The sequence below is a fragment of the Sebastes umbrosus genome, chromosome 6 (assembly GCF_015220745.1).
Source record: "Sebastes umbrosus isolate fSebUmb1 chromosome 6, fSebUmb1.pri, whole genome shotgun sequence".
Taxonomy (NCBI): domain Eukaryota; kingdom Metazoa; phylum Chordata; class Actinopteri; order Perciformes; family Sebastidae; genus Sebastes; species Sebastes umbrosus.
Genome location: NC_051274.1, coordinates 5910960 through 5930995, shown reverse-complemented (window position 1 = coordinate 5930995; position 20036 = coordinate 5910960). Strand labels below are relative to the sequence as shown.

Sequence of the window (20036 nt, the reverse complement as noted above, 5' to 3'; positions counted from 1 at the left end):
GAATTTCAAAATCAAAGCAGGGGAATTAAAAAAATGAATTCTGGTGACTTAAAACAATGAACCCACACGGCGCAAATCCGCTGGCGCTGCGCCGTTATGTATCACCATTATGAATCTCCCAGAGAACCTGATATGGTGAGGGCAGAGGAGAGTACCGGCAACTTGTGAGAAGCTCCGGTACGCATGAAAAAGTTACGGTACAGTAAAATGAGTAAAATACTGCGTACCGCTACGTACCGGCCCACTTCGAGCACTGCTTATCTCTCATGACATATGTTGAGCCAGGCAGCTAGAACCATAACTGCTTACCGCAAACTCTACACTCCCTCCCTCATCTCTCTCCCTCTCCTCCTCACTGTGGCCGCCCGGCACAGAAAGATTGGGCCAGCCCAGTGTCAATTAAGGAAAAGAAATGGGCCGATTTAACTGTTTTATGGGCCAAAAAAAACAAAAACAAGACATACGTCGGCCCAAAAGGACGTCGGCCAACTGGGAAAATGCCCGGTATGCCAGATGGCCAGTTCAGCCCTGCGTTTGGGTCCTCTAAACTTATGGTTTAAAATCGTTGCAGGAATCAGTACATATAAAGTACTTTTCTACTGCTACTTCCTCGTTGTGTAAACCTGCGCCCATGCGACTGTGGTGTAGTTCGTTTACAGCCTGTCGTTAGCTTTTTACTGCCAAATACCAACATGGCGACGGCCAAAATGCTGAACATGATGCTTAAAAACGGTAGTCAACAAACCAATGGGTGACGTCACAGTGACTACGTCCACTTTTTATACACAGTCTATGAGTGTATCCCACCACACAGCAGCTTTTAGGCCTTTTGTTGTTGTTGGTAAGCAGACAGAACTGACAAGGAGGCACCTTCAGGCAATACAAAGTTGATGGAGAGCGACGAATTGTTTTCCCCTCCGGTGTGGGCGGGACTTAATTGCGCTCTGTCTCTATAGTTACTCTCTTCATTACTGTTGTGTACTGAAATCAGAAAATTGAAGAAAAAAAAATGTATTTGAGGAAATATACTACACATTATCTCAGCATTATTATTATCACTGCCAGAAATACCCAGAAAAAACACATTTCAGTAACTACTGTAGTTTTCCAGCAGTAAACATCACATACAACTAAATACAATCTCACCTACGCAGCTAGAGGGAGCCCTTCACCCAAGACAGCACAGAGGCCAGAACACAAGCAGAGAAAGCCAGTCAGTAGTGCGTAATATGTAGTAATAAACAGTCTATTCTCTCTGAAATGTGATTTTTAGAGATGAAAGTCATTGGGTGTAAAATGTTGGTAAAATATGACCTCACACAGAGGTTGCAATTATTACAAGGCTGTTGCATTGGATTGATTTACTTTGTACAGGAGTTTCTATTTTTCCAGTCACTCAGTGTATTTTTGGGCATATCATAGAGCTTGTTTTGGCTATTAAGTCCTTATGCATTCAAATCTCGTTCTGTTGAGTTTTGGTGGGTAAAAATAGTAAAATGTTGTATTTCCGGTCCAAGTCCTTAATCCGTGGTATTGATTTTCTCATCTGACTCTGCAAAGAAAGCAAATTTTCGTATTTCCCAAAATGTCAAACTAATATTTGAAATACAATTTGAAAACACTCCACAGTTTTAAACAGTTTTTCTTGTTTCTTTTCTTCAGATTACTACCTCTTAAGTGAGAAATCACACACACATTTACCTATGTGCTTTTCATGATTTATTTGTGTAAAAAATTGGTTTAAAACGCTATTGTAACCAACTATAAATGTAGTTTTCCATTTTACTGGTGAGACCACCAGTGTTGCATTTTATATATATGGTTAGAGTCCACTCTTCACTTGCTGGTGCTCTCCAGTTCACAGCGGTTTAGTAATTGTTAAAAAGATTGTCACTGGAGTTTGGCTTGCAGCTGTGGACCATTCCTGGATATCTCATGCATTGATTCCTCTATATAGATGCTTTTCTACAGTTACGCATGCACAGAGACTCATACGCACGCTGTATCATGTCTCAGTTTGTTTTGGACCGGAGCCACAGCGGAGAGAAAAAAAGCATTTCCGGTGGATGGCCACTACAAAAGAGGTAGAGAGTGAGATTCTTATCAGTGTGAAGGTGGAGCCTGCTTGTCATTCCTTCAGGCAATTGTCATTCTTGCTGTCAGACCATGGACTTCATGCAACAGACTACACACTACAACTCGGGTGAGTTCACTCCGCAAATCATGCTTTGAGTTACTTTCAAATTAAATGAAGTTTAGTTTGATGTAATTTCTTGAGATAGATAAGACTCAAGTCATTTGATTTCTGGCTTGGCAAGACACTTTCTAACCATCGTATTAACCTATCTCAGATCAAATGAATCATATGCAAGTATTATTTCAACATAAATCAAATGAGTGACTTAATATGATTACCTTTTTATCAGGATACTGCTTTGTTGTGTAAATAGCATGGCTGCAAATTACAGTATGTGACCGGATGTGATGATGGTCTGGCACAAAGGTGTGTGATAGAGACGCTATAGTGATGGGAATTCCGACTCTTTTTAGTGAGCCAGATCATTTGGCTCAGCTCACCAAGAAGAGCCGGCTCTTTAGAGCCGACTCGTTCGCGATTGACACATCACTAAGAGACGCAGTATAGTTTTTCAACACATGAACAATATGAAAAGAAAAAAAATCTCATCAGAGCTAATAATTGTTTAGTCCAGTATTTTTCAAAAGACCATGAAACGACTGGCATCATTGAACTCTATCTCCAAAACTGCCTTCTTCCCTTCTTCTTTTATTTCAGCTCCTGCTCCACTTCTGTAGTGTTAGTGATAGATCATTGTCTTGTATCCTGTGTTTTACCTACACTCTTTAGATTAATGTGGTTTTTATAATAGGTCTTCTCTTTTTCCAGGCACTGACGATAGCCAGTGCCGACTGAAGTTTGTCAACTTTGAGGCTCATGAAAACCACCCTTCCCATGAGACACAGGGGCTCAGCAAAACACACCTGGTGGTGCGACGAGGGAAACCTTTCAGACTGACACTGACGTTTCGCGGCCGGTCGTGGAATCCTCGCACAGAGAACTTGGTCCTGGAGATTTGGATAGGTATCAAAGATAAGATTAAGTTTCCTCTATTTATGGCAAGAGCGTGCAATTTATGGAAGAAAAAATAACACAGTCCTACGCTTACAAATGAAAAGTTGTATTCATAAGCAATGAAAAGCACTTTTTCCAGTGTGTTTTAGATGAAACAGGCGGACACACTGAACTAAGAGTGTTTACCGCTGGGACCAGCAGCAGCCCTCGTCCCATGTCATGTTGCTTTTTCATACGTCAGCAGACTAATTCGCCTAATCTTCGCAGGTCTTTAGACCGCAGTGGAAACGCAGAAAACAGTGGGCTGAAGGAACCTTTTAGTCCCTGGAAAAGTATTTCATCAAGCCCGCAGTCTCTGTAATGTCTGTGATGCGCCGTTTGCTAACATTAGCCAACACCAGCAAACCGTAAGCTGCTGGGCATACCAGACCAAGTAAGCTCTCTAGCAACAAAACTCCTGAGTGTATTGAATTGAGCAATTGTCTTTTAATTGCATATAAATTCAACTTTTCATTTTAACTAGGGAAATTATGTAATTTCTTCATTCAAACATTACATAGTCTCACTTTAATGCGGCAGTAGGCAGAATGTTTTTGGCATCATTGGGCAAAAAATCCATAACCACCTTTCGGCATATTGTAATTCAAGTCCTGCACCTCCTCATGGCTCTGTTTTCAGGCTTTAGAAAATCTAACCCATGACGGGAGACTTATCACAGGTCATTTCAGAGCAAGAGAGCGTTCCTATTGGCTGTTCATTCAACGGAGGCAGCCGTCAGTCACTCCCAAAGTGTATTTCCTCAACTGATCTCAACATGGCAGCCGGGTCACAAACTTTCTCATTTTACAGACAAAACAGTACACTACAAGATGTTTCTGACAACATCATATTTGATCAGCGCTGCCTAGTTTTGACCGTTTGATCGGAGTTCGCGAGTGATTGACAGCTGCAAAGAGAGGCAAGGCTCCAACTCGGCCCTGATTGGTTGTTTTCCTCAGGTCTGTGAAATCTTGCAGATGCCATTAGGAGCATCGGAGGACACCAGAGGCACATAATTATTTCAAAATACCTGTCTCACACACTACTGTCAGGATATAGTGACTGTTTTATAAAAATAACTTCTTTCTTTTTTTAATCATATTTGCTCCAACCTGCCTACTGCTGCTTTATGTAAGCTGCGAGTGTTTTCCTTCACCATACAGGCGGTCTGTCAGAGAGGATCCCAGTCCAGTTTTCTGATGAGCGATCCGACCCCCAATGCTGGTCAGCCAAAACCTACCCAGGCGACAGGCGTTCTCAGTCAGTCACCATCCACGTCTGCTCCCCTGTTCAATCCTCTGTGGCTCAGTATCGTCTTCTGGTCCACATAGAGACCACACGGTACAGAAGGAGCTATGCAGTGGGGACATTTGTGCTGCTCTGCAACCCTTGGCTGAAAGGTGGGTCCATGTAGTAATACTCCTTCCTGTTATGGTCTACATGGTCTTTTTTTTCTGTTGCCTTGTTATATAAGTCATTAAACACCACTGCTATTGCCTTTCAGATGACCCAGTGTACATGCCACGGGATGCCCAAATACAAGAATATATCAAGAGTGATTACGGGTTGGTGTACATGGGCACCCATCTAAACATTAATGAGCGGCCCTGGTCCTTTGGTCAGGTATGTGACGCTCAGCTATCATGAATGGATCTTATATAATCACATTATTTGCAGGCAAGAATACAGCACAGCTACATTTGTGTTTCCATGTGTACAGTATGAGCCTGGGGTCCTAGAGGCATGTCTGGCGCTCCTGCAGGTCAGCCCACAGCACCTCAGGGACAAAGACGCAGACTACGTTCGACGAGCAGACCCGGTCTACCTCAGCAGGGTGATCTGCGCTATGGTGAGAAGACAACACTCACAAATACTGTTATGTGCGATAAATATGTAAAAACATGCACGTGCATTCCCTCTCCTGCCAAATTCTTTACTAATAAACTCGGAAAAAAAAGTTTGGAAATTTGTGTTTGGTCGAATATTTCTCTGTTGGTACAATGCTAATTGGCATTGTATTTTACATCGTGGGAAAGCCTGTTTTTTTACCTTCACAATGATGTCCAACTTGTAAGGATCATGCATTTGTGGGATGAGCAGCACAGCTGATTATGTGGGTAGCACCCAAGAAAAATTGCCAAAATTCTCTGCCGATGCTAAACAGTGTATTCTCCTGTTGGTATTGACTCTTGTTTTGATTGTTTGGTGGATTGGATGATTGAACTCTCTATCAGTAACAAGGAACAAACAAGACATATTGGAAATTTTACACTTTATTCATTTAATACACCGTCAGGAGCCTCAATAGCAGGTGGAAGATCCATACGCAGCAACAACAGCCTGGCACCTCCTCCTCATGCTGGTCACCAACACCAACCTGATCACACGTTGCTGTAGGATGGCGTTCCATTCCTCAACCAGGATGCAACTTGGTTTAGCGAAACACCAGCTTCAACTTGCCTCTCGAGCCTTATCCAGATTAGAAAAACTTGTCATGCCGATGCGTGGAGCAGACACCAAATGATCACCTTAGTAGGCGCAGCACCCAGCAGGCCCCTGGCACATCAGGCACCTGATTGGCAGAGCCTGAAACTCAAAACAAGCGTCAATACCAACAGGAAAATACACTGTTTATGTTGGCAGAGAATTTTGGCAAATTTTACTTTTACCACGCCCGTGCGATAGGGCAAGTTGAAGCTGGTGTTTCGCAAAACCAGGTTGAGGAATGGAACGCCATCCAACAGCAACGTGTGACCAGGTTGGTGACCAGCATGAGGAGGAGGTGCCAGGCTGTTGTAGCTGCATATGGATCTTCCACCCGCTACTGAGGCTCCTGACGGTGTATTAAATGAATAAAGTATAAAATATGTCTTGTTTGTTCCTTGTTACTGATAGAGAGTTCAATCATCCAATCCACCAAACAGCTCACAACAAGAGTCAATTCCAACAGGAGAATACACTGTATACCATTGGCAGAGAATTTTGGCAAATTTTACTTGGGCGCTACCCACATAATCAGCTGTGTTACTCATCCCACAAATGCCTGATACTTACAAGTTGGACATCATTGTGAAGATAAATAAACAGCCTTTCCAACGATGTAAAATACAATGCCAATTAGCATTGTAACAACAGAGAAATAATCGACCGAACACAAGTTTCCAAACTTTTTTTTTCGAGTTTATTATCAATAACATGATTGGAATTTATTGAAGAACTCTCTCTCAGTGAAGAAAGAAAGAAAGGTCAGTAATGTGTCTCCACCCTGTCCAAGGTGAACTCTAATGATGACCTGGGTGTGTTGGAGGGGAAGTGGCAGGGCAGCTACGAAGGTGGTGTCAATCCTACAGAGTGGAGCGGCAGCGCTGACATCCTGCACCGCTGGGTCTCGTCAAATTGCAGCACCGTGCGCTATGGACAGTGCTGGGTCTTTGCATCTGTCCTCTGCACAGGTACGTAGAATAATTAGGACACAAGAGTGTATTTATGTAAAGTGGAGTTTTTCTTCTGCGGGAAGTCAAAAATGTTTCTGCTAATCTGACAGATGGAAACATGTATATCTATAAAATGTATTTCAGACCACATCCTGTAATTTCCCTGCAGGAATGATGAGCTAAATTAACACGGACCACAGTGAATATTTTATTCCCCACCTCCTTGTGTAATGTTAATCCTATCCAAATCAAATCTTACTTGTTATGCAATATGTCTGATTATGATTGCTGTCTTCTGTGGGATACATAATGTTTTTTTTAGCAAGATCTTAGTAAGGAATTTAAAGTAACAGTGAATTATTTCTTTTCCTCCCTGTCTTATATCTGGGACAAAGAGGTTTTGTTTATAATATAACTGCAGGTGCGTCCCCTTTGCGAAAGCTTCGACGGCTACAGTTCTATTTTCGGAAATCATATGAATATGGGCAGGTGCTCACTGGTCGGCTTTGTGTCTGTTATCATTTAAGCATAAAATATTTAGGTTAAAGATTCTCTATACAATATTCAGAACATTAATATAGCAGCAAACAACTATTTGCTATGTAAAGATAAAGAGGAGTAATGTCTACCTGAGTAGAGAATGAAGTCGCTATCCCTCTGTGTGTGTTGTAATCCAAGCTTCTATCTGCTTTGTTGACATATCTTGGCCTCCTGCACATGCTTTTAGTGCATGATCGTGCATGTGAGCGTGCCCCTCTGGCTAGCTGACGGCCGCTGCTCTGCACTGCTCACTGCTCACTGCTCACTGCTCTTATACGGCGCTTACAGCTGATAACGCCGTCCCGACTGACGGCAGCATTGCGGAAGCGTAGCTCTGTCAGCACAGTTGCCGTAGTTTTCACTGTTAGCGCTGTTACCACCGTTGGCTGCGAGCCGCCAGCTCTGCTGTCGCCATGTTGAGAGACGTGTGCAGGCAATAGAAAGGCTCCCAATCTCGCATTTAGCACGGGAGCAGGTTAGGTGTTCAGCATACGTTTCCATGGCGATCTACCCCGATAAGAAGTGAACCCCCGTCATAGGAAGTTACCTCGCAAACCCCAAGTCCTGCTTCGTAGTACAGGTCTCAGGTAGAGTCCACTCAGTGTACTGTGGCCGATTTAGTTAATCTAGAGATAACATGCAGATTTTTTTCCCCATCTACCAATCGATTGGTTGAAGAGTAGGTAGAATTTTCTTTGGTAGACTACATAAAGCCCTACTTAAACTCTGTATCTTCATGGCCAGATACCATTAGGGGTAAGAGAGAAAATATGTTTTTTAATTATTTTTTTTTCTCTTGTATTTTGGTTGAACTGACCTTTAAAATATCATCACTACTTAATTTGATTTTTTTTAAATATTTTTATTAAACAGGCTTAACATTTCAGGCCTAAATTTGTCAATATAGATGATTTCAAAATCCTGGTCCGTCTAGTGTTTAAGACTGACTTCTTTTTTCCAGTGATGAGAGTGCTGGGGATTCCCTCCAGGGTGGTGACAGTCTTTAACGCAGCCCATGACGGTGATGGCAACCTGAAGATTCAAGAATTTTACACGAGCACAGGGGAAAAGCTCAACCTGTCCAAGGACAGCATTTGGTTGGTGTCTTTTGCTTTCAAACCACGACCAAGATAACAGTTGTTTTCTTACTTGTCTACTGTAGCTAACAGGATAATTTGACAATTAAAACTGAATCTTTCAGGAGAAACTATATAGATTTTTTTTTTTTTTAAATAAGCCTACATTTCTCTGTCAATGTCAACACGTTAGTCGCTTTAGTGCGTTTTCATGTGATCATGTCCGTGCATGCATGTCCATGTTTATTGGTGTATGCATACTCAATTTGTTGAGAGTGTGTGTATATGTTTGTGCATCCATACCTGTGTGTCCTCTTGCAGGAACTTCCATGTGTGGGTGGAGTGCTGGATGAGGAGACCAGACCTCGGTGCAGGGTTTGATGGCTGGCAGGTAGTGGACCCGACCCCCCAGGAGAAGAGTGCAGGTGGGTCCCTGCTCCAAGAGGGTTTCAACAGCTGTCATTTGGATGTCAATTTTACAATTTAAAGAAGCAGTAGGCAGATTGGAGCAAATATGATTTAAAAAAAAGTTATTTTTATAAAACGTTCACTATATCCTGGCAGTAGTGCATGAGACAGGTAATCTGAAAAAAATCATGTTCCTCTGTGTCCTCTGTTGTCCTCCAGTGCTCCTGGTGGCATCTGCACAGACGGGAGGAAAACAACCAATCAGAGCCGGGCTTGAGCCTTGCCGTCTCTGAGCAGCTGTCAATCACTCGCAAACTCCAATCAAACGGTGAAACTAGGCAGCGCTGATCAAATATGAATCAATATTCTGTTACTGTAATGCCTATTTCTCACATAAAATGTTTTCAGAAACATCTTGCAGTGTACTGTTTAGCTGTAAAATGAGAAAGTTTGTTAGCCGGCAGCCATGTTGAGATCAGTTGAGGAAATACCAAGCACCGCCCACCAGCCGGAGCAAACTTTTTCATTTTACAGCTAAACAGTACACTACAAGATGTTTCTGTAAACATTTTACGTGAGAAATAGGCATTACAGTAACAGAATATTGAATAATAGTTGATCAGCGCTGCCTAGTTAGACCTTTTGATTGGATTTGATTGGAGTTTGGGAGTGATTGACAGCTGCCTCCGTTGAATGAACAGCCAATAGGAATGCTCTCTCTCTGAAATGACCTGTGATTGGCCAAAGTCTCCCGTCATGGGATAGATTATTTAAAGCCTGAAAACAGAGCCATGATGAGGTGCAGAAGTCTAGTTTTCTCTCAGAACACTTGAATTACAATATTCTGAAAGGTTATTAAGACATTTTTGCCCAATGATGCCAAAAACATTCTGCCTACTGCTGCTTTAACATTTTCAAATTTGGACAGAAATCTTGAACACCTACCTTGCTAAACATACCTGATCAAAACTGAATGGGACATAAATCCCATTATCCATTATTTTCTGTGACATTTACTCAAGGAGGAGGCTCTAATGTCATATTCAGTTCTTTCTTGAGTAAATGTCACAGAAAATAATGGATAAAGTGATTTATTATTTGTGAATGATAACCAATTAGTATGTAACAATTAACACCTCTTTCTCTGCAGGGATATACTGCTGTGGCCCTTGCCCAGTAGTTGCCATCCAGCGACGTTGCCTCCGCGCCCCTTATGACACGTCGTTCATCTACGCCTCCGTAGACGCTGACGTCATACGGCTGATTGTGCGTGACGGTTGGGTGGTGGACAGGAAGGAGGACACTAAGTCGGTGGGACAGCTGATCTACACCAAGAGCATCGGCTCAGACGCGCCAGAGAATCTGACTCAGACTTATAAGGGCAAGAACAGTAAGACCAGATACAGTTGTGGAATGAGTTAGCACGATGCAAATACAGACAGTAGAAGTAGGTTGTTTTCTATCTTTGTTCTCCGTATGTGTGATGAAGTTTTTCTCCCCATTTTCTTTTCCTTTTCAGAGGAGAAACCAGCATTATACAACACTTTCTTAGGCAGAGGTCAGTGGTTGTGATAAGGCATCTTCACCCTCCACCCTGTGGAGAACACCCATTTTTGTTCTCTTCGTGTAATACATTTTTCCTCCCCATTTTCTGTCCATTTTTTATAGCGACACAACAATCAGCCGCCACGCCAATGTGCATGTCATCTGGTCAGTGGCTGTGTAACAAAACATCCTCTCCTTCCTTTCCACATGCAAACATACACATGTTTACGTAAATTCCTTAAAGGACCAGTGTGTAACATCTGGTGGCATCTAGCGGTGAGGTTGCAGATCGCGGTTGCCAAGCGCTAGAGCTATTGTAAGAGTAGCATAGATCATTTGGAGCATAGCAGATCCAGTGTGTAGAGTGTGTGTGTACGTGGGAAGTGAGTGCACTTGGGAGAGAGTGGTGGCGAACGTGTGTGATATGAGTGAAGTTAGCTTTGAGAATATCAAGTGAATGTACGGTGGAAGTTGCAGTTTGTGCATAAATAAATGCTGCAGCTCCACAAGACCAACAGAGGTTTTCTGTGTCTTGTTTACCGGCGGCTGAGTTATCAACTACTGTCCAAGTTTGTCCATTCTCGGCTACTGTAGAAACATGGCGGCCGGCTCTGTGAAGAGAGGACGTGCCCCCTATAAACATACATAAATAAATAATAAATATACATGTAGCTATAAACGGCTCATTCTAGGTAACGAAAACACAACAATTCTTTGTTTCAGGTAATTATACACTAAAGAAAACATACTTAATAATATATTCCATTTCTGCCAATAGATCCCCCTAATTGTTACACACTGCTCCTTTAAAATGGAAGTTATTTTGTAACTTAAAGGTTGAGTTTTTGACCTCTAGTAGCCTTATGGAGCCATTTTTATACAAGCGGTTCCCGTTGTGTTTGACGAGTGGATGCGCACAAGTACACAATACACAATGCCAATGGATTCACACTATTTTCTTTGCTTCTTCTTGAGGGCATAAATCTGATACCATTGCTTTTTAATGACAAAATCTCTCTCAATTTACCACAGTGTCAAGGATGCAGAGCGCTTCAATGGTAGGAGAGGGAGGTAAGCTTCCATACTACTCATAGGGGCTGATCACACCGAGATGCGTTGCTACAGCTTCAAAAATGCCTTGGCAAAGAGCGTCGTGCAAAACAGCTTGGTGCGCCTGTAGAACCGATGTGTGAGCAAACGCTGCGATCAAATGTGATTAATGGGAAAAATGTGGTGTCTCTCTCTCTCTCTCTTTCTCTCTATGTAGACAGTAGCCTATGTGAATCTATCACAACATGAGATATGAATTGCCTCTTCCCTCTCACACATGTAGCTCTCTCACAGTCCAACAGCGAAGCTAAGCTAGCCCCACCACATCTACCGGCATCAAAACAGGAAGGAAGTGGTAAAGTACTACAGCGCGCCTCTTGCTTGATTTGATTGGCTGTCTGGGCCAAGTGTGACACTGACAAACAGTGTGACTCTGCGCCTGGCGCTGAAAAGTTGGGAATATTTTAACTTTTATGTGCGTCTAAAAAAACGCTAGACAGATTCAGCATTTGCATGGCTTATTGCTCACATAAAATGTTTTCTGAAACACATTTCGGTGAATTATTTAAAAGTTTCCAAACGAGCTGGCATGTTGGTTCCGGTTTGAAAGCATGGGAGCAGCAGCCCACGAGTGAAAGCGTTCGTCCAATCAGGTGTCTAGTTGCAGCCCATCAAGCGTCCAATGTTGGGAATGCTGCGATAAAGAAAACGCCCCTGTCATAATCAGAGGTTCAATTTAAAAAAAATGAATACCGGTATGCTAATAAGTAATAATATGTTTAGTTTATGTTTGGTTTATGCTTAGTTTATCCGGTGGCTATTTGAAACAATGTACACATCTCTCCCCTTCATCTCCAGGAGAGAGCTCACCCGGTTTGAAGGTGTCCCTAAGCATAGATGGGGTGCCATTACTGGGTGAGAGCATCGTCATGAGTGTGACGGTCATAAACCAGTCAAGCAGCCCTAGGTTCCTGATGGAACACCTCAACGCTCAGCTGAAGGGGTACAGCAGCAACCCGGAGGAGAGCTTCTGGAAAACACACAAAGAAGTGCAAATAAAGCCGGGCGAAGGTGAAGAGTTGCGTGCAGTCTCACAAAAAACGATAGGGATTATTTTGCTTTGTTTCTCTCATGTTCACATCCTTTACGTTCCCTGCAGTTCTGACGCTCCACCACACCATCCTTCACTCGGAGTATGAGTCGGTCCTGGCCAGTGATGCCATTGTGAGCGTGGCAGTGGTGATAAAGGACGTGACGACCGAAGAAAGATTCCTGGACACGCAGGAGTTCAACATAAGCTCACCACAGATAACCATAGAGGTACAGCAGAATCCTGCCTCACAACTCTTCAGCTCACAAATAAATGATGTTGTGTTCCTTTCATTTCCTTCTTTGTCGTTGTTCGCTTTGATCTTCTGTCTCCTGTCAGTTGTACATGACAAGATGAAGTTATTTAAATGAAGAGCAAAGACAGACATTCAGATCAGAGGAGTATTCAGCATCAATCACCCCTCTCTAGAGTTTGGTGACCCAAATCTCAGAACTTTTCCCACTCAATAAATCATAACATGATGTTTATATGACATCATATAAGATGCACAGAATTTGCCACATACAACCGTATTTAATCAGATTGCTTCTCCTGTCACACTCGTTCTTCCAGTCTAAGAGGTCACAATAACCATTGTACTGTAAAAATGCTATGTACTCGCGCTTGTAACGAAGGTTACGATATCGTAACCCTAGTTCTATAAGCACCGGCGGAGCCCTCGACTGGATTCTATTGGTACTACTCTCCTCCAACCACGGTCACGCGTTCGCCCAACGAGATTTTCATACGTGCCTACCGAATATGTGCATCCCACAGTATACAAGGCGGTGTCCAGTGCTCTTCAGCGAGCGGTGCATGAGTGGCGATAATGCCTATTTAATGGCCTGATAACAGTCGAATCGGGCGCCAACATTTATCAGTTTTTGTTTCAGTGGCTTTTTGAAAAAAAATCTACTTTTGATCGGTCTGATGATGGTGGGGAGCAAATTCCAGGCAGAAGAAGCTCCATAGATTTCATTTTTGGACATGGCACAACCAGATCCCTTATGTATTATACCGTAATACATTATTATACAATATACTATTTTTTCACAAATTGACAAATGACATTTTGCATGAATATCAGAAGACAACATTTTAATTTGGCCCCTACATTTAGCCATGATAATTGTTTATGAATCTTACACACATTTACATGGAATGAAGAATTAGACACTTAACTGACTGCTCTGTTCAGTGCAGTTTGAGCGTAAAGTGCAGCCCCAACTAGTTTCCTGTCATCCAAAACAATAGGTTTTCTATCTGCTGGAAACAATGCAAAAACAAGAACGCCAGATGACCTCAGAAAATGTAGTCTGTGCTGATTTAAAACCATCACGTACCATACCTACTGTACATACATTTAAATGTTTATTCTATCGATGACCACTAAGCACAGTGTGGACTAAAGTGTTAGTGTTGGCCACCAGAGCTCATTATCAAGTGAATAGATGATTTTGTTGTCTTGTAACTGTGGCTTTTCCCCAGATTGAAGGAGGGGACAGCATCCAGATGAAGAAGGAGCACACAGTCCAGGTGTCCTTCACCAACACATTTACCAAAACCCTGAATGGAGCTCTGCTGACTGTAGAGGGATCGGGCTTGTTACAGGGCAAACACAAAGCCAGGTGAGTCTGTTTACAGTTGGACCTCAAGAAATAAGTCATCATTCTTATGCGATACTTGTGGTTGTTGCCTGCATGGCTCCATAGGACAAAAAAATATACATTGTGGAATGGTCACATTACAGCGGTGTTGCACACGTCTTTCCTTTCCTTTATGTTTGAGTCTGGAGGAGAAGATGGTTTGTGGTATTAGGGTCTGAGGAATGCTGTCTGGGAATGCTGTCAGGTATGTTCTGGCAGCAGCAGCAGAAGCCAGGAACATAATGTTGTTCCATCTGAATGCAGCCGTGCAGCTCTGTGGGTAGAGTAAGGCACCATCACCCTCAAGGGTTAAATTCATTGTTGTGCAAGTTCACACTTAACAAAGTTCAGTTCACGTAGATTAAAAAAAGAACAGTTAATGTCCATTTCTTCAGTTTTTTTTCTTTTAAACCTGAGCTCATCACTATGACACTTTACCATTATACTGTCACTTTACCTCTATATACTTTACCTACTGTTTTACAAACTGTGTACGTCTCTGTAGGCTATATATTAGTTGACGCGATAATAACAAGTTAATGCAAATTTGTTTCAACGCCACGGCTTTCGTTAACGCATTTATGCAACTTGCGATTTTTAGGTTGTAGCGGACTAGCGTGGCCATTATTAACATGTTTTGCAACGTAGCATCAACACATTTTTCATTATATCCAACTTTCTTTATTCCATGTTTGCATTTTGCTGTTTGTTTCCTCCTTTGTGGCATTAAAACTTAAACTCCCGTTTCCTTCCTCTACCTCTTTTATGGCTTTAACTGGACAAACTTTGTCAATGAAAGTTTTAAATCTTCCTGGTTTGGTCTTATTTCAGTCCCCTAGAGCTGTTGGTGGCTTTTTATTGGCGCAATGAAGCAAGAGTTTCACCCCAGAGAGGAATAAACTCACTAATTAGAGAAAAGATTCAGCAGAAACATCGACTTACTGTACTGTAAGAGGTAATAAATCACCAGGCAAAATACCGGAGATATAAAACTTCTTTGGCATTTGCTTTTTTTTGGCTTGAGAATGGGCAGAACGTTTGTTCTGGGAGCCAGAAAACTCCCTGTACCTGGCAAAGGATTCGTAGAATAATTGATAGTATTAATCAACACTCATCTCCCACACACACACACACGCATACACACACACACAGACACAGATATATTCTGATCGTTTGTGCTGTCAAACATTTTGCCAATTGCCCCTTTTATTCATTGTCCAATATTATTACCGACTCTTGTGCAAGACAAAGGACCTCCAAACTGTTTCAGGGCTGCACTGGAAATATTCTGTGTGGGTCTTTGTGAGAGCTGAAATGTGGAAAGATTAAGTTTGTCTTGTCTTTCTCCCAGACTGGTTCTCCTGCAGCCAGGCGAGAAGATAGAGAAGATGGTGTCCATCGTGGCCACTTCACCTGGCACTAAAGTGCTGATGGCCACTTTCTCACACAGCAAAAGCCCCGGCGTCCTTTCCAGGAGCTTCCACAAAGTCTCAGTCGTGACTGCATGACACTGAAGAGTCCATCCTCCCAAAAGCTTCAACAACAAGAAATCCATTTCTTTGCACTGAGACATGCAAGATGTACGCTTTTTTTTATTCTTTCAATATTGTGTATATATATATATATATATATATTTTTTTTTTTTTTTTAAATACGTGTTTGTTATTTTTGAGAGCATAGCAGCGATACCTACCTCCCTGTGCGTTTTGGGATTGATTTTAAGATTTTATTATTGACATTTAAATCATTAAATGGGCAAGCTCCGACCTCTCTGATCAAGCTCCGGACACTCAGATCCACTGACCAGTTGCTTCTGACTGTCCAGAGGTCTAGAGGTTGAAGCTCAGGAGTGACCGAGCCTTTACAGTTACAGCTCCAAAGCTCTGGAACGCTCTTCCTCCACATGTTGGGCTGTTTTCCCCACACTGCCTGTTTTTAAAATCAAACCTCAAAACACACTTTTATTCCTTGGCTTTTGGCTCGGCATGAGAGTTGACTATTTTAATCCTTTTTCCTTTCCTATTGGTCTTAACGCTTTTATTATTTTAATATCCTGTTGGTTTTAAGTTGGTCTTAGTGTTTTATTGTGTTGTTTTTAAGTTTTTTATGTATAATTGTACAGCACTTTGGTCAGCTTTTGTTGTTTTTAAATGTGCTTTATGAATAAAATTGGATTGGATACAAAAGAAAAAAAATACAAATGGAGAGAGCACATCTTAAGTAATAACAATAACCATCATAATTAAATTAAATACAAAGCAGTTTGGTAACACTTCATTTTACAGGTCCGGAAAATTTCATGGTAATACGTGATAATTAGCAAGTAACCTATTTGAAATTTATTTGTTATTACTGTCAAATCACCCCAATATTTAGCTAAAAAATTGATCAAAAATGACTTCATTAAAAACATAATTTAATAACTATATGCTAAAATAGCATATACTTGTTAAAATAAAGCCCTTAGGGTTGAGAAGCGGCTGCTCTTCATCGGAGGTGGAAAACCAAAACTTATAGAAGACACTTCTGATCAGGCACAAATCTCACCATTGTGTGACTTATTGTCTACACAAATGTAACCTGGTTGCTAATGTAATGATTCAGGGAGTTTTTAAAGAAATTTCAAATAAGTTATTTGCTAATTATTATCTATTTATCAGCAGACATGGAAGATAAAGCATATCAATAAACTTTGTATTCTTTTCCTGGAAATGTATTAAATAAATTACCACCTAAATAGCGGCATATAATTATTAAAATATGTTTATAATAAAGTCATTTTCGATAGATTTCGAGGTAAATATTGGGGTAATTTGGCAATAATTCCAAAGAAATTTCAAATAGGTTACTTGCTAATTATCACCTGATTACCATGAAATTTGCAGACCTGTAAAATGAAGTGTTACCAGGAGTTTTTCTTTAAAAGTACAAAAGTGTATATATAGGGCTATACTAGGGCTGCCAATTGATTAAAACATTTAATTTAACAGTTAATTGCATGATTATCCATAGTTAATCTAATATATCAGAAAATTATTAAACATATTTGCAGATTGTAAGAGTTATAGATTTGATAAATTAAAATGTAATTTATTAACTATTATACTGTAGAATTAAAAAATATATATATTTGTTGAACTATGAAGCCTTGTTGAACTAACAAACCCAACATATACTGTATATATCATGATTTAAATAAATGAATCGGAAAACTTTTTGCGGATAATATTGTATGTTTATTTTTTTACAATTTATTTTTTTATTGGAGATATGATCATACATCTCCATGACAACTTGGTAAACTTCATCCGCTGATGGAGTCCAGGGTCGGCTCTAGCCCTTTTGGGGCCCTAGGCAAAAGTTGGATTTGAAACCCACCCACCCCCCTCCGTATCTTTGGCTTAAAAGTGTTTAGTCAGTTTCTCTTTACACTTTTATTAACACATAAGTGAGAAAGTGTGACAAAGAGAGTTACAGGGGTGAAATGTGTATTCCTTTCTTTATTTATTTGTTCATTTGTTACCTCAATGCAAAAAATGAGGAAGGGCGTCCACTGTCATTTTTAAAAAGAAATGTTATCGCACTGATCGGAGAGCGTTATCTTGCCAGACCTGTCGGTGAGGATTCTCACCCTCTAGTGACCCATATCACAGGACGTTTAGCTGTCTTTGACTTCCTGCCTGGGTGGTTAGTGAGTCGTCATTCCTTACAAGTGAAAGTTACAAGAGTCAAGCCAGAGAAGCCTGCACACAGATGCCAAGATAACCCAATTTTTATTCCCTAGTAAGGATTAAGCTCCAAAAAACAAAGAATATGTATATAAAGAATACACAGTCTATTTTACAACTGAAAACATTCAGAAACTAGAATGGCACTCGGAGAGCGCAGACCTCCACCAAGCCGGTAAACGGCTCCTCCTAAGGTAACGAAAACACAACGATTCCTATTATCAGGTGATTATACACTAAAGAAAACATACTTATTAATATTATATTCCATTTCTGCCAATAGATCCCCCTAAATGTTACGCACTGGTCATTTAATTAGTGAGTTCGAAGCAGCTGCCTGTCCTGTCAACACCCTCCGACGTGCCCTTGTTGCCTTTGACTTCCTGCCAATGTGGTCAGTGTGAGTTGACACCTGTGATCTTGCCCTACATGTCAAAGTTACAAGAGTCGAGCCAGAGTAGCTCTCTGTAGTGTGCTGCGTATTAGACGGGCGCTCCGGTGGTTTATTGCACTGTGATTACGTTTGGGGGACATACAGTATATCCTGACCTTACTTCCTGATATGAGTTGCTTAAAAAAAACGTAGTAATCTTCCCATATTGTAACACCATAACATCTTTTGTCGGGCCCTTCCTACCTAGTAAATGATTCTTTCTGTTCAAAATGTGTAACCCCTAAGTCAGTAAAGTCAATTGAGTCTTTTTTTTCTGAAGGTATCGTACAGGGCATTGTTTCACAGGCTCCACAATTAACTTTGACATGTACAATTTGTGTTTACAGCTCAGGCTGGACTGTGCTGCATTGCTGTAACTCAATCACCCCACTAGGTGGCAGCATTGGAGTATCCACTAATGTGTCTGCGTCTCTCTGAGAATCACTCTGTGACTGTTAAAACTATTCACACCAAGAGAAGAATTCCGTTTTTATACTTTAATGTTTATTCTGTGGTTCTTTTCTTAACTTTTCATTTAGCACTGTCTTGGTCCCGTGATCATAATCTGTATATTAGACATTTATCTCAGGCTGAATTTAAAAAGAAAGTTAAGCTTCTTTTCCTCTCATGCAGTGGTGAACTACAATAAGAGTACATGTATTGCTTTTGCCCCCTTTTATTTTAACTCTGCTGTAAGAGAAACCAGGCTACTAAGGGGACACAGTGCAACCTCAAATTGTTTCCGTGCACACCAGTCACTTTATACATTGATGATGTCAAGACACCGATTCTTCTGTAATTTGCCAAATGAGCACAATGTCATACTTGTTATTGAAAAAAATATGAAAAACTCCAACAACCCAACATCAATTTCCACACTTTAAAATCATACAGTAATTTAGTGGAATCAACTCATCTTTTGTCATGAACTTAAAAACACATTTTATTAAGTTATTATTTTATTTTTTTTCAGACCTATTTCTGAACCCATAAAAACTTTCTTCTGACTTTAAAGGGACTGTTTGTAAGTCCCACGCACCCTCGCGTGTGGCTACGCTGTTCAGACTCAAGACTCCAACACAACTACACGGAAGCACCAAAACAGCAAAGTTATATCTAGTGAAGCCCGTCTGTTAAACAGTGTTAACACACACACACAGGGGAGACCGTAGCTTTGGTCTCCAGGGCCGGAGTCTCTGCTGTACTCTGCTCCTCTGCCTGCCTGCCTTCACTCACACAGCGCGCTCATTCTCATTAGCTCTCTCAGCTCCACCTCTCACGCGCATGCGCGCACACTACACACTGCAGAATAGTTAGTTTAGCTCTGAGAATATCTAGTGGACGTTTGTGCAGAAATAAATGCTGCAGCTCCTCCAGACCAACAGAGGTTTCCCGTGTCTTGTTTCATGCTGCTGAGTGAATAGACGGGGCTCCGGAGCGAGCAATGTTATCGTCTCCGACCAAAACTCCGGTGTCTTCCCTGTTCCCTCCAGCCGCAGTCGTGAGGCTGAAGCAGGAAAAGCCAACACTAGGATCAGCATTGATTCATGGAGAGACCTTCGTCTGGTCAGCTAACATTACTGCCAAGCAGCTGAAATATAGAATGGTATTGTGGTTTTAGCTGACGTGTGTCACCTCACTGTGTTGAGCGATGCTCGTTCATGTCTATGTAGAGCGAGCACAAGCACGAGAGCGAGCAACAGGAGGCTGACTTTCATTGACTTAACGGCCACAGGTGTCGCTATTAACAAGCAATTTCTGATTCCTACATAGAGTCCCTTTTAAGTCTTGTGACTTGAAATGATGAGTTGGTTGAATCAGTAAACTCATCAATTTGAGAAGAAACAAGATCAGCCTATTAGGAGGAGTCCCAGCATGCATTGTTTGAGAGTTAAAACTCTCCGGAGACTCCTCTTGTTTTGTAAGCAAACATATGCATTTGATGGAAGATATGTC

At 41.4% G+C, this 20036-nt stretch overlaps 1 protein-coding gene across 2 annotated transcripts; it reads left to right on the top strand.

The window, feature by feature from the left end:
- Positions 1 to 2124: 2124 nt before the first annotated feature.
- Positions 2125 to 15974, top strand: LOC119489254 (protein-glutamine gamma-glutamyltransferase 5-like). Of its 2 annotated transcripts, XM_037771484.1 has the most exons (16): positions 2125 to 2203; positions 2906 to 3100; positions 4294 to 4530; positions 4635 to 4753; positions 4851 to 4979; positions 6405 to 6582; positions 8066 to 8201; positions 8502 to 8605; positions 9739 to 9978; positions 10108 to 10146; positions 10257 to 10298; positions 11166 to 11204; positions 12042 to 12254; positions 12343 to 12503; positions 13762 to 13901; positions 15271 to 15974. In XM_037771484.1, exons 1-16 carry the CDS (start codon positions 2167 to 2169, stop codon positions 15425 to 15427), a joined length of 2166 nt encoding a protein of 721 aa, XP_037627412.1. In that variant the 5' UTR covers positions 2125 to 2166; the 3' UTR covers positions 15428 to 15974. The 2 variants fall into 2 exon arrangements, with proteins under 2 accessions (XP_037627412.1, XP_037627413.1); XM_037771485.1 differs by lacking the exons at positions 10257 to 10298; positions 11166 to 11204.
- Positions 15975 to 20036: the final 4062 nt, after the last annotated feature.

Bases quoted from the DNA above. Each gene is read 5' to 3' on its own strand.
- LOC119489254 (XM_037771484.1), top strand. From the start codon at position 2,167: ATGGACTTCATGCAACAGACTACACACTACAACTCGG. The intron at 4,531-4,634 runs GTGGGTCCATGT...ATTGCCTTTCAG, and splicing joins CTGCAACCCTTGGCTGAAAG to ATGACCCAGTGTACATGCCA. The intron at 4,980-6,404 runs GTGAGAAGACAA...ACCCTGTCCAAG, and splicing joins GCAGGGTGATCTGCGCTATG to GTGAACTCTAATGATGACCT.